Source organism: Gouania willdenowi, chromosome 6, assembly GCF_900634775.1.
Source record: "Gouania willdenowi chromosome 6, fGouWil2.1, whole genome shotgun sequence".
NCBI lineage: Eukaryota > Metazoa > Chordata > Actinopteri > Blenniiformes > Gobiesocidae > Gouania > Gouania willdenowi.
In genome coordinates, this window is record NC_041049.1 from 2,010,101 (window position 1) to 2,025,539 (window position 15,439).

At 36.8% G+C, this 15,439-nt stretch overlaps 1 protein-coding gene across 1 annotated transcript; it reads right to left on the reverse strand.

Moving 5' to 3' along the window:
* Nucleotides 1-3,993: 3,993 nt before the first annotated feature.
* On the reverse strand, nucleotides 3,994-15,439 carry metap2a (methionyl aminopeptidase 2a). Its single transcript, XM_028450106.1, has 11 exons — nucleotides 15,250-15,439; nucleotides 10,042-10,134; nucleotides 9,911-9,973; nucleotides 9,362-9,464; nucleotides 8,854-9,015; nucleotides 8,357-8,538; nucleotides 7,999-8,093; nucleotides 7,830-7,926; nucleotides 5,620-5,723; nucleotides 5,428-5,543; nucleotides 3,994-4,312 (listed from the first exon to the last, which is right to left on the reverse strand). The coding sequence occupies exons 1-11, from the start codon at nucleotides 15,401-15,403 to the stop codon at nucleotides 4,060-4,062; spliced, it is 1,422 nt and encodes a 473-aa protein (XP_028305907.1). The 5' UTR covers nucleotides 15,404-15,439; the 3' UTR covers nucleotides 3,994-4,059.

Sequence of the window (15,439 nt, forward strand, 5' to 3'; positions counted from 1 at the left end):
TGCTCCGTCTCACTCACATGCATGCTCACAGCTGCTGCAGAAGAGGAGCTCAGCTCATCACTTGTATTGTGTAGAAATTTTGTCGTCTCATGTCTCATTCAGCAGTAAATAAACAATAAAATGTATCATTATATATGTTAAAAAATGTAACCAAAAACTCTGTCTTAACTCTGTCAGTGGTGACGAGCTTTCAGTGTGAGCTCGTGCATGTGAGGGATCGAGAACGAGCAGAGAGACATTGAGACGTGAAAAAAAATGGTTCTTATTTTCCATTGGTTGAAGTTATTACAGGTTTACAGCTGCTACAGATGATGGATTTTCTTCATTCCTTGTTCAGAGAACATAAGATCTTAATTTCTGTCAGGACATGGAGACAATTTCAACCAAAAACTTAAAAAGTGTATCTGGAGAAAATCTCCTACCCTAGCTTTAACACAGAGTTTTTATGTTTAGATTATTTTGATGTTGAGTCTTTTGATGTTGAGTCATTGCCTCATGAACACAGCCCTGGTCCCCCACTGACCCCCCTTGTACATACTGTATGTATATATTATTTTTTGCTTATTTTTACCCTTTTTCTGCAACTACTCCAAACTTGTCATATTTTAAACTATTTTTTTTGTTGCCATATAAAAACCAAAACAGCCAAAAAGCTAGAAAAACAACCACAAATAAAAACTACAAAAATGTTTAAACCCAACCAAAAATGAAAAAAAGTCTTCAAAAAACAAACAAAAACTACAAAATACAAACATAAACTTATAGAACTGACAAAGAACGAAATTTTTTTTTTTTTTACAGAAACAATGCAAAAAAATTGTTTAAAACCACCAAAGAAACTACAAAACATAACCAAAATAAAAGCTAAAATAATGGCCAAACCAAACCAAAAAGTAAGAAAAATAACCAAAAATGACAGAGCTACAAAAAAATACAGATATTTATCCCTTATCCTTTATATTTATCATCATTATTATTATAGTTTCTGGTTTGTTTTTTTTTTGTTCTTTTTCTCTTCTTCGCACCAACTGCCAAGTTAAGTACCTTAGCCATACCGGTAGATTAGTGGTAACACATCTGCCTCTCAGCAAGAAGGTCCTGGGTTCAAGCCCTGGGGTGGACACTTTCTGTGTGGAGATTGCATGTTTGCAGCGTGGGCTTCCTCTCACAATCCAAAAACATGACTGTTAGGTTGACTGGAGTCTCTCGATGTATGTATGTTGCCATGAGATGGACTAGCCTAGAGCTCATTGAGGGCTAGAGACAGGCTCCAGCAGACCCCTGAGACCCTGAAAAATATAAACAAGTGGGTCAGAAAATGTATAGATTTGGATTTAATATGTAGATTTAACATTTACATTTAATAATTTACTTTAACTTATGTTTGGATTTAACATTTGCATTTAGATTTAATATTTACATTGAGATTTAACATTTACTTTAGATTTATTTTTCATGTTTACACATTCTTAACAATGATATAGAAAATGCTGTTTTACATGAATTTCTGTCTCAAATGTGAGAAAAATGAGCTAAATGTTAAAAATATGTGGCTATGAAACAGTGACTGAAGCCCAGAGTCTTTCAGTCTAAGTTACATTATTAATGTTCTTCTTTTTTCTTTCTTTCTTTGTAAAACCTGAAGTTTTTATCGCCTTAAATTTATCTCCTCAGACTCTGAAAAAAGCTCCTCAATCACTTTGATTTAGTGTGTGTGTGTGTGTGTGTGTGTGTGTGTGTGTGTGTGTGTGTGTGTGTGTGTGTGTGTGTGTGTCTGTGTGTGTGTGTGTGTGTGTGTGTGTCTAACAGTGTTGTGATATTGTGTATGTAATAATAAGCGTTCCTGACTTTAAAGGACAACGCTGTGAGGTCAACCTTTGAACCAGCTTTGATGTCCCTCTGCAGTGCCTGACATTTCAGACTCAAATGTCTTGAAAATGTGGATTAAATAGAATTTACCAGATAATAAAATAGGAAGAAATCAACTCCTACGGTGAAACATTTCATGTTTCAGGTACAGATAGATGAAAAAACGAATTTCATTTTAAATTAATGTTTAAAAAAAGAAAAGAAAAAAAGTAAAATTAATTGTGAGCACAAACAGATGTTTATGATCACATCTAAAGGAAAATAACTGAATAAATAACACATTATGTTCGATTTATTACGTTTATTCTTCACAATCTATTCAAATTAATAAATAGAAGTCTAACAAAATAATAAAAGTAAAAATATAAATAAGACGAGGATTGGTTTAATAATAAAAACATGTTTTATGTCCGCCGACAGTTTACACTGTAAACCCTGTTCACCTGCAGAGCCCGCGGGTCCAAACACTGCAAAGGTTATATGGTAATGTAATGAAACACACACACACACACACACACAGAGGTTTGTGAGTAATCAGTAATAATAACACAGGAGTAGCTCATCATCATCTGTTGCCGTGGTAACACATTAGGTGACTAAGGAGGCTAATGAAGAGCAGATGCTAATTGGTTCCTGAAGCTCATCACATTATTAGTCTTTCCACTTTAATCATCCTTTCTTTCTACTTCACTTTATCTCTTGGTTTTTTCTTCTTCAATCCAAAATCACATTTATTTTTTAATAAAAATCTTTTCTTCCTTTCTTTGCTTTGAAATCATCTTTTTTTTCCTTAAAACATAGAAACATTTTTCCTCTTTCTTTCTTTCATTCTGAAGAAGTCCTTTGTTTTCTCTGAATAAACTACAAACCTTATAAAAAACAAACTAAAAAGGTAAAACTGGTGATGAATCAGAGCAGTGGCTCCCCCTGCTGGTCACAGGAAGTAAAAAAAAAAAAAACTATAAAAATGAACATAACAAAAAACTACAAAAACAACCACAAATAAAAACTACAAAAATGTCTAAACCCAGCTAAAAATAACTAAAAACTCTAAATAACAAGCGAAAACTACAAAAAAAAACAACCCAAAAATGTAAGAAATGAAACAAAACAAGCAACATGTACCCAAAGTGCAAATAAAATTGCTAAAAGGAAACTAAAAAAACTGCTAGTTTGTTCATCACATTGTTATTCTTCCCACTTTAATCATCTTTTCTTTCTACTAAACATTTATTCTTCTCTTTATTCCTTTTTTTCTTCTTAAGTCCAAAATCACATTTTTTGACTAAAAATAATTTTTCCTTCCGTTGTTTGCTCTGAAATCATCCTTTTTAGAAATAGTTGTCATTTTGTGTATTACTGTTGTCCTTTTTGTATTTCTCTGTAAAATGTTTTTTTTTTTAGTAATTTGTGTATTTCTGTTGTCGTTTTGCTTGTTTGTTAGTACTGTGGGTTAACGGAGTCATTTTCTGTGCTTTTCTTATCTTTTTGTCGTTTTATTTTATTTGGGGTAATTATGTGGCCCCATAACTGATTAAAGTAAATGATGTAAATAAATCAATAAAACAAATACTTTCAACAAATACGGTTCTGCAGCTTCTTTGCCCGTTGGACAGTATTTTATTGTGAAAGATTTTGCTAAACATTGACACTGTTTTTTGTCTGAAGAGAAGAAACAAGTAAAAACGATCAAAATTATTATATTCCTCTTTCATTGTTTTCTTAAAAAAAAAAAAACTCCAGGGAAAGTTGTATTTTGAAAGCATGACTGCTTCTCTGCAGTCCTGAAGAGTCTGAACCTTTTTTCCCCTGTAAACTGTAAACAAACTAAAAAGGTAAAACTGCTGATCAGAGCAGCGGCTCCCCCTGCTGGTCACATGAAGTAGTGTGTTTTAAATTGAAAACAGCTGCAGAAACGTTTTATTTATTAAAGCTTGGCATGTCGGACAGTATTTTATTGTGAAAAGTTTTGTTAACGATTGACACTGGTTTTCGTCTTCAGAGAAGAAACGAGTGAAAACGATCAAAATTATTTTATTCCTCTTTCATTGTTTTCTTACAAAAAAAAAAACTCCAGGGAGCGTTTTATTTTGAAAGCACGACCGCGTGTCAGCAGTCCTGGAGCGTCGTTGTGTATGTGTTCCTGTGCGTTGGGGGGGGGGGGGATTGAGGGGGTGTTGCCCCCTGCTGTCAGTAGTCGTCCCCGCGGCTCACCACCTCCTTGCAGGTGGGCCTCAGCAGCACCGTGTGCTCAAACTGGGCGGTGAAACTCCCGCGGGAGTCGCAGAGCGGCGGGTACGGGTCCACGATGCCCAGGTCACACAGGTTCTTCAGAGCCATCAGGTACTTGCTCTCACCCAGACGGTCCAACCAGCGTCGGCAGAACGCCAGCGTACCGAAACGCTCGTTGATCACGTTCAGCAAGTGCTTCGCCCGAGGAAGCCTGAGGAGGAAGGATTTCAAAGTAAAACTCAATTTGAAGCTCTTATTTTGATCACGTAAAAAAAAAAATCTGTAAAATATGTTGAAAAATGGATTTAAACCTAATTTATTGTATTTTTTTACACATTTTAAAAAATTAAAATAATCTGACATGAACACCATAAATGTTAAAATTAATATAATTATTTTTTTAAATACAATATTAATTTTATTTTTTTTAAAAATCATAAATACATTTAACAAAAAAAGAGGGAGGATTTCAAAGTAAAAGTACATTTCATGCTCTTATTTTGATCACGTATGATGTTGAAAGAAAACCCCATAAATTATTTTTGAAAAACAGATTTAAACCAAAGTTCTTGTGTACTTTTAAGTTTATTCCACATTCTTTATAAATTACAAAATAATCTGACATGAATATTAAATGCTTAAATAATGTGTAAATAAATACGATTGTTTTAAAAATACTATATTAATTTTCTCAAAAGAAATGGAGTAATCATATTTCACAAAACTTAAAAACAAAGGAAGTCTGAGGGAGGATTTCAAAGTAAGAGTCAATTTCATGCTCTTATTTTTGATCATATAAAATAAAACTTTTTGATTTTTGAAAAACGGATTTAAATCAAATTTATTGTGTATTTATTTTATTTTTATTTAAATATATATATATATATATTTGTACATATTATATTTTTATAATACACTTATAAATGTTTAAATAATTGGAAGTTTTATTGTTTAAAAAAATGATTTTTTATTTTTTCAAAAGAAATGGAATAACTATTTATATGAAATAAAAACTAAATTGTTATAAAAGCTTAATCATAAAATTAATAATAGCATGAAAAAAATGCAAATGCGACATTTAAAATCAAACTGAAAAAAAAAATAGTTCAATTAGAAATTCTGTTTTCAAAAGAGCAAAATTTACATGAAACAGAACTTTCACATTTTACCCCTCAGAGGAATTAAAATAAATATATTTTTTAATCAAAATTCATAGAAAATGAATTAATTAATTTTTGTTACTTGAGAACATATTTTGATTCAGGAGGACGTGGTGCACTTGTGAGCTTTTATTGTGAAAGGTGGTAGACAGGAGGTGAGGCCCACCTGATGGGGACGTGTCCGATGTCAAAGTTCTTCATGTAGTGAGAACAGTCCATGTCGTCATGGACGACGCCTTTACCGGTGCTGCCGAACGTCTCGATGGCGTAAACTTCTCCTTCCTGTTCAACACAAACAAACAGCGTTTTTTAACGCTTCCTATTGGTTAACGTTAACGTGTAGGAAGTGATCGCACACCTCCATCTTTGTAGCTTCTCCTCCTTTAACGATGGGAACCGTTTTCCCGGCGTGGATCCGGTACTGACCAATAGAGTGTCCGTTCAGGTTCCTGATCGGCTTCACTGGAAACACAAAACGCTACGTCAGCAACTTCACACGCAATACAAAAACCAGTGAGAAACCAGTAAAAAAAAAACCAGTACACACCCACTTCATACACCAGTTAGAACCCATTACACTCTCAGGGATGGAAACCAGTTAAAAACCAGTATGAACTAAATCAGTATAGAAACCAGTTAAAAACCACTATGAACTAAATCAGTATAGAAACCAGTTAAAAACCAGTATGAACTAAATCAGTATAGAAACCAGTTAAAAACCAGTATGAACTAAATCAGTATAGAAACCAGTTAAAAACCAGTATGAACTAAATCAGTATAGAAACCAGTGAAAAACCAGTATGAACTAAATCAGTATAGAAACCAGTTAAAAACCAGTATGAACTAAATCAGTATAGAAACCAGTTAAAAACCAGTATGAACTAAATCAGTATAGAAACCAGTTAAAAACCAGTATGAACTAAATCAGTATAGAAACCAGTTAAAAACCAGTATGAACTAAATCATTATAGAAACCAGTTAAAAACCAGTATGAACTAAATCAGTATAGAAACCAGTTAAAAACCAGTATGAACTAAATCAGTATAGAAACCAGTTAAAAACCAGTATGAACTAAATCAGTATAGAAACCAGTTAAAAACCAGTATGAACTAAATCAGTATAGAAACCAGTGAAAAACCAGTATAAACTAAATCAGTATAGAAACCAGTGAAAAACCAGTATAAACTAAATCAGTATAGAAACCAGTTAAAAACCAGTATACGCCCAGTATAGGAAAAAAGTAGGCTTTACACCGATCAGATCGGCCGATATTTTGCATTTTATGTAATTAATGTGATCGGCTGTAATGTCTTAATTCGCCGATCAATGACGTCATTGTAATGATGTAACTTCCTGTAGAAGCTCCCATTGCAGTGTTTTATCGTCTCATTGACACTAAAGAGTTGTTTGATTTACGTGACGCAGCTTTATTTCACAGTGAAACATGAAAATGTTTGGGGTGTCCCGATCTGATATTGATATCAGATATTGGTCCGATATCAGCCAGAAAACAAATATTGGATTTTATCGGACTGCATCTAAAATCTGTGATAAAGTCGCTCAGATAAGTTTTTGTTGTTTTTGTCCCCGCCCCCAGTTGTCCCCACCATATACTGAGTGACATCACATGATAAAGCCTTTCCTAACGTTCCACACTACAAAATAAATAATAAAAGTATGTATGATTCATGCTGATATCGTATCGGTTCAATATCGACCAATACTCAAGGTTGCAATATTGGTATCGTATCAGAAGTGAAAAAGTTGTATCGGGACATCCCTAAAAAATGTACATCGGTTAGAGCATCTGCTGTGTGTGTGTGTGTGTGTGTGTGTGTGTGTGTGTGTGTGTGTGTGTGTGTGTGTGTGTGTGTGTGTGTGTGTGTGTGTGTGTGTGTGTGTGTGTGTGTGTGTGTGTGCACCTGTGAATATGGATTTGCGATGCCACAGTCAGTAAATATGTGTTTGCTCCTAATGCTAATGCTTATGCTAATGAGGCTTCACATAGTTCCTGTGTGGTCTGCCTCCACAGCTTCATCTCCAACTCTCTGTAGTTGTTTCACAGCAGTCATTGAGTGTGACATGTTTAATTCAACACCTGCAACATTTATTTTGCCAATCACTAAAAACGGCACAGCTACGTTCACACACACTCTCTCACTCTGCACACGGTCGAGCGACTTCACAGTTAAAGGGCCACGCACCCACACACACAGACTCTGACAACAAATGTCCCGAAACATGGAACCGTTTGATTTTCCGTGAATCTGTATCAGGTATTACCGAAGGAATTTTGTCGGTACCTTAAAAAACAACCTGAATTCATCGGATCTGTGATCGTTTTTTTTTTTTAATCGTGTAAAGCCTAGAAAAAACGTTTATAAATGAGTAAATAGTTACTCTAAAGACCAGTTAGAGACTCGTCTTAAAACCAGTCTAAAAACTGTCCAAAAAGCAGAAGTTAGTCCAAATGAGGTCTAAAACCAGTAACTCCAGTCTAAAGTGTAACTGGTTACAGTCAAACAGCAGTAGAGCTGTCCTCGTGGTGCGTTCAGGGTTCAGACTCACCCTGGTACGTTTTGCCGTCCAGCTCCACCTCGTAGGACTCCATCACTTCCTGTATGGCCTCGCCCACGTCGCACAGACGCACGTCAATGCCGGCGTTCTAACAAACACACAAACAGGCATTAGCATTAGCAGCAGTGCTAAGCGACCCGTGGTGCGTTCAGGTGTTCACCCTGATGCCGGTGTTCGTAGCGTCTCTGACGGCCTCCAGAAGTTTGTCGTACTTTGGGTTAAATGTGACGGTGAAGGCACAGTCGATGATTCGCCCTGAGGATGTTAACGAGTAAACAATCAATAATAAAAACAATCATTATCGTCCGTTAGCGAGTAAACAATCAACAATAAAAACTATTGTCATCGTTTGTTAGCGAGTAAACAATTAATCATAAAAACAATCGTTATTGTTCGTTAGTGAGTTAACAATGGTTTATGATGAAGTCTGGAGATAAAAGCAGTATTTCCCAGGTGTCCTTGAAGGCCTCGTAGCGCAAACAAAATGATGGTAAACCAATGTTAGCGTTAGCTCGTACCGTTGATGTGCGTTCCAAAGTCGATCTTACAGACGTCGTCGTACTGCAGGACGGTGGCGTCTCCAGCGTTGGGCGTGTAATGAGCAGCGCAGTGATTCAGAGAACATCCTGTAGGAAACGCTAGGCCAGCATTTAGACCGTTCTCCTTTATCAGCTTCCTGGACGCGTCCTCCAGACGCTCACTGAACAAACAGGAAGTCAGACAACAGGAAGTTAGAGAACAGCATGTCAGAGGAAACAGGAAGTCAGAATGCAGGAAGTCAGAGGACAAAAAGTCAGACCACAGTACGCCAGACCATAGGAAGTGAGAGAATGGGAAGTCAGAAAACAGGAAGACGGACCATAGGAAGTCGGACAACAGGAAGACAAAACAGGAAGTCAGACCAGGAAGTTGGACCACAGGAAGTCAGAACATGAAGGAAGGAAGTGCCCCTAAGGAATAGCTCTCATGATTGGATCCTGTATGTACGACCCGTCGTGGCGATCATGTGACTCACCAGATCTCGATCATGGTCATCCCCGGCTTCATGAAGCCTCTGACGTGCTGTCGAACCTGTCGATGAGCTTCTGCCGCCTGACGGAAGTCGTTCCACATTTCCTCGTTGGCTTTGTCCAGAACTCTTTTCTCCTCGCTGGTGGAGCGACTGGCGGCGTTGCGACTGAACGACACGCAGCAAGAACGCACGTTTTCATCATTCACAATATAAAAAACAAACAGAAATGAAAAAATTTAAAAAACTGAGAATAAACATTTCCCAAAACGTATTTTAGGCTCTCGTGCATTCATAATCACTGTAAGAAATATTTTTTAAATATATACTTTAAATTTAGAAGATATTTTAAATCAAATTTTTAAAAAAGTGCTCATTTATTTTGAAAATATTTATATATGATGATAAATGTTTGCATTTTAAATAATCTAGACAAGTTGAGGCTTTAGAAATTAGTAAAGGTATATAAATGAGCTGAACAATGAGGCCGGTGTCAAATAACGGCGCGTCTCACCCGTCCTGAGCAGCAGGATATTCACACTCCTGACCGACGGGAAAAACTCCGTCAGGGAAAAGATCGCAGATCGGGATGGACGGAGGATCGCTTTGACACTTAGCTGGAATACATATAAAAATACATTAAAATATAAAACACAAATACATATACATAAATAATATTTTTTTTGTAAAAACAATAATATAAATAAATATTAGAAAATAATAAATGTTAAAATCAATTAAAAATATAAATAAATAAAAAATCTTTGTGCAGTATATTGAAATTTATAAAAAAAACAAATACATATTAAAAATAATAATAATAGTAATAATATGATATAAATAAAAAATCCCTACAGTGATTGAAAACAATGGAAATAAATAAACGATTAAAAATAACTATTTACAAATATTCAATTTACATAAACAAAATAAAAACTACACAATAATTTAAACTCATAATAACTTTCGACACATGCACACAAATATAATACACATATTTATTACACACTAACAATAATAAACATTCTTTAACCCATCCAATGGCCTGAATATTTAAACTTACGTCCTTTCTTCTTCTTTTTCTTCTTCTTCTTTTTCCCTGCCGAGTTTTCTCCTTCGTCTCCGTCTGCGCACGATAAAGACACAACATTATTGTTTACATGTTTACATCACAGTAAACGACTGTAAACAAACCTTCGTCTCCGTCCTCGTCTTTCTCCTCCATCGTCTGATTTTGGAGCTGCTTCGTCACTTCCACCACGACGACGTCCGCCTCCGAATCTCCGCCTGAAAACGTCAAAAGTTTCATTACATTTACAGTTTAAAACTCTTAAGTAAACTTGATTTATATAGCGTTTTTCACAGACACGGAGTCACAACGTGCTTCACAGTAATAAAACAAATAAGAAAACATCATTTAAAAAAAAAGAAAGAACATAAATACAGTCAATGGCAGCGTGAGTCGGTTGGACTAGAATGCTTTTGCAAACAAACATGTTTTAGGCGCTGAAATGTGGGCGTTCCCATTCAAAACTGTCCTTGCACTAGGGATGTAACGATTCACTCAACTCCCAATACGATTCCATTCACGATACTGGGTTCACGATACGATTCTCTCACGATTTATTTTAAAAAATGGGACTGTAGACAAATGACTGAAAAATATTCCTCTATTTTTTTTTGGGAAAAAAACTAGAAAATACTGTACTATTTTCCTTTTATTTCTCATTGTCAAAAGAATCCCTTGATAAACTATTCAAAACGATGCAATTTAACTAAGAATAAATCTTGAATGAAATAATAAAGGAATAATACAAATGAAGAAGAAGCTATTAATTTAAATTCTGGTTATATAGCAAACAATGCAAAACTGCATAATAGTTTTTTCTTTTTAAAAGTACAACTGAAAATGTTTTTTGTGCCTTAACAACTAGTCTGCACTGTATTTACGTCAGATATTTGTTTGGACCAGCAGAGGGCGCTGGTAACCCAGTGTTCGGTTGGGATGCAGCTATTCTGTGCAGTGAAGAGATGCTATGCTAGCAGACAGAGCTAATAGAAAAACGTGACTTTTAAAGATATTCACGTAATATTACAGATATTCTTTTGGTGCTAAAGGGGTAAGGAATCATTTATTAACATGTTTAAGAGTAGAAGGCGGCCAGAAAGAAAGTAGTAGCAGATTTCGCCCGCCGCCTCAGCAAGAGAAGGATATACAGCTGTTTAAAAAAAGTACTGCGATTCAATTTTCAGAAAATCGATATGAACGTGATACCTATGAATCGATTTTTAACTGCCTTACGATTAATCGTTACATCCCTACCTTGCACGCATTCTCCGGTGTGCGTAAGTCCTTTTCCTCTTATGTTCTTCTAACCCTGGAATAAGTGCAGCACCCCCATAAGGTGAAACATTATATTGCACTAGAAATATGGACAGTTACATTTGAAACGACACGGACTCGTGCGTTGTGCAGCAGCAGCTGTGATTACTCAGCTGCTGCTGCACGAATAATTAAAACTGTGACAGACGCAGACTTCTGTCCATGTTGGTCACAGTGATTCAACTATTTTCATACTATGTCCAACGTAAAGTCACTGTTTGTTTCACTACAGCAGGGGTGCCGGACTCCAGTCCTCGAGGACCAGATTCCTGAGACTTTTAGATGTGTCCCTGCTCCAACACACCTGAATCAACTAAATGGCTCATTATCATTGCTTCTGCAGAGCTTGATGACAACACAATGGTTTCAACCAGGTGTGCTAGAGCAGGGACACATCTAAATGTCTCAGGAATCCGGCCCTTGAGGACTGGGGTCCGGCACCCCTGCCCTACAGAGTGAAACAAGCGGTCATATGCAGATGAGGATGAACCACAAACTGTTCCCACACATTTTAATGAAGCTCAGCTCAGGTCACTTTAAACTATTTATATTTGATTTCTAAACAGCCCAAAAATGACATCACCGCCTCCGTTCCTTCAGCCCGCCTTCATTCACACATACGCACTTCTGGTCTACCTTACGCGTAGTGGGCGTGTCAGCAGCCTGGACCGGAGAATACGCGTAGGAGAGAAGTGTGTAACTGCAGGAGCGTAAAAAAGTGCTCAAGTCCATATGGGAGAATAGAGCCCAAAGAGCTTAAACAGCAGTACATCTATAGAGCCGGAGGAGGGTTTCATTTTAGCAACCAGTGCAGAGATATCTTCAAGACACACAGGATTAAAATAGGACCACATTTGGGAAGGAGCTTCAGCTAGAGTTGGGCTACACAAAGGAAGTGGTGGGATTTTATCTTTTATGTCCTGGACCTTATTGATAAAAAGTTCAAAAAGTCTTTGCTGTCATTCTTACAGAGCACAGGATTAGCCATAGTGGCTACAATAAAGTTCATAGTGTCAAACAGCACTTTAGGATTCCTATTGTTGAATGTAATCAGTTTAGTAAAGTACTTAGTTCTCGCCTCCTTGATTGTTTAGTTTAGGGAAGACACTAAGTCCCTGAGATGTAATCTATGAACAAGCTTAGTATATTTCCAAAGACGTTCAATTTTGCGACCTGATCTTTTAAGAATCCTGATATTGTCATCAATCCAGGAGCACGACAGGTTTTGAGAGACATTATTGCATTTTAGTGGTGCCACCTGATCGAGAATAGAACCACAATGTGAATTAAAACAGTACATTAAAGCATCAATATCAGCATATTGGTTCAGAACACTAGGGTCAAACATAGCACAACATCTCTCAGCTGCAGACAATGTTATGGTCCTACTTTCTAGGGGCAGGCCAACGCTCAGGAGGTACAGTAAGATCAAAAAACACAGCTATGATCACTAAGGTGGACATCTACTGTCGTACAAGTGAAAACAGCATGTGACCCTTGCTGTGGGTGGGGCTTGACACATGCTGTTAAAGTTAAAAGATTCCATCATAGATAAAAGTTCCACTGCTGGGCTGGACAAGTCACCATCAATGTGCAAGTTCAAATCTCTCAGAATTAAAACTTTTTCAAGTTTTATTATGGATGACAAAAAGGCATTAAAATGATTTAAGAAAGCACCAGCAGGAGGATGGTAGATCAAACAGCAGTAACACATGTTAGAGGAGCAGACTTTGATCTATTGAGACTCAAAAGAGAAGAAACTGTTCATCATTCAGCATGTGTATCTGTTCCAGTGTCATGTACTGAGTGTGCATCGTACTTTTGTTTACTTCTGTTTTCAAAGTGAACGGACACGTGTTTTGTTTGTTTATTGGATTATGTTATGGTTATAATGTCAATACGGAGGTAAACTCAGCACGTGACACCGGTACACGGCAGCAAGACCACCCCCGCTATGACAGGGGCGGGGCAAACCAAGGGCTGTGCATCCTGCAGGGAGCAACTCATTTAAGTGAATAAACAACTCATTTAGCGAGAAAGATTTATCTTCTATGGAGCAATCATTCAGGAGGCTAATCTGACTGACAATGAAATCACTACGTTTGTGTCAGTTAAGCTAAGTGGGATTGCCCTCAACCACTTTCCGCGATCATGTGACTCCCAGCTGCACCGACATGTCGGACCGTTCGTCAATGTAAACACGGAGCTCCAGGATGATCCCGATGGTCTGGCGGCTCGGCTACAGGACCGCGGGGCTGGGCTGTCAGGATGCAGCGGTGGGAACATGTTTCCAAACACATCCCGCTGGAGAGGGACTGGACGCAGCCATCTGTAGCTCCTGCTCAGACGAGAGAAACCACCAGCAGTCCATACGCCGCGACACGCTTTGTCTTCACCTGGACACTGGACCTACAGCCTCTTCTCCTCTACCTGGGAGACGTGCCAGCAGCAAGTATTCTGGGGAGGTGGGCGCACACAAACGGTGGTGGAAATGCGTGTTTGTAGCTACCCCAGTCCTTAAACAGATGCTCCATTGAATCCTTTATATTAAATAGTGAGTCACGGTCATAGGTTTGGGCTGCGTGGGCACAATCGCTGAGCACTAAGGCTGGCACGACCACATAACTAATAACATAAAATACAAAGCGCCATGTAACTGTCAGCTTGTCCCCGATCTCCCACCCAAAGTATTCAGTCATATCAATATAAAGAGAGATAAATAAATAAAATAATTTAGAAAAAATTAAACTCGTGGAATTTACGAATAGTATATATATATATATATATATAAACTTATTACATTTAGAAAAGTAAAAAAAAAAACAAGTATTTTAATAAAATAAAAATGATTTTAATGGTTTGTAAACTATGTTTTTTTTTTTTTTCATTTACAGATTTAGTTTTATTCTAAGAAGTGAACGATCAGTCGTGGAACCAGAAAAAAATCGTTCTAACTGTAAGATTTTCAGTACGTTTTTTTAAAAGTTTGTTTCATGAGTCTGAACTAAAAAAAAAAAAAAAAAAAAAAAAAAAATAAAATATAAAATAAAGAGGAAAAAAATTAAATAATAAAATTTTTTTAAAAAAATCTGTCAAACTGCTTCATATCACAAACAGGTCGATGAGGCGTTCAGGGGGATCTGGGTTTTACATGCTCATCAGCTGTCATTGCTTCTGAACCAGAATCACATTCTGTTTATGAGGCCTGATGAAGCACATGGCTTTAAAACACCTATTAAACTCCTCAGCCTGACCACGAAAACTTCCTGTCACCCTTTCACAATAAAAGCCTTCTAACAAATAAAGTCAACAAAACACATTACGATGCATTTTTCTTCCTTTCTGAAGAACATTTCACTTTCTAAAAGTTACTAACAATTTTTTTCTCAGTGTGCGACAAAAAAAAAGAATTATTTTATTTTTACCTTTTATTTAAACATAAAATGTTCATAACTACAATACAATTTATTATTTTTTAAACAATTTAATTTCACAATGTTATTTTAAAAGGACGTTAGCTAAAATTTTAACTCCTCAGGTAATTAATTTCTAATAAAATAAATAATAAATGTTTATTGTTTAATTTCTAAAGTTTAAATGTTTTAAATCCCATTATTAAGTACAATCATTTTATGAAAATGAATATTTTACTAATCAGGCCATTCTTTCCTTTCTCTTTCTGTTTGTGAAACGCGCGTTAAACAGCTTACGGAAACAACAAAAATACACAAATTTAGCACAGAAAAGGAAAAACTGAGAAACAAAGATTAAAAAAAAACAAAATCAATAAAGACTGTATTTTGTGGTTATTGTTAATATTACGTTATTAATTTGTGGCTCTCTTAGTATAATAGTTGATTTTTATTTTATTTATAGCTCATTTAAATGTCTAACGATCAGGAGCGGCTCTTATTTTGTAGGAGCACCATGCACCGTGACGCAGCCCTACGACGGTAACTTGACGCAGCTAGCATTAGCCAGTTAGCAGCAGTTAGCTCCCCACTCATCCTGGAACTAACCAGCAGCGGCCACGGCCTTGTTGCTCTTCTTCTTCCTCCTTCGCTTCTTCTTGGCCGCCTCCTCCGCCGTCCCGACCTCCTCCCGGTCCTCGTCCGCCCCGTTCAGCGCCCTATCCGGGCCTAGCTGCTCCTGCTCGGCCGCTTCGTCCGCCATAACCGCAGGTTGAGCTGAAAGGAAGAGGGAGAGGGC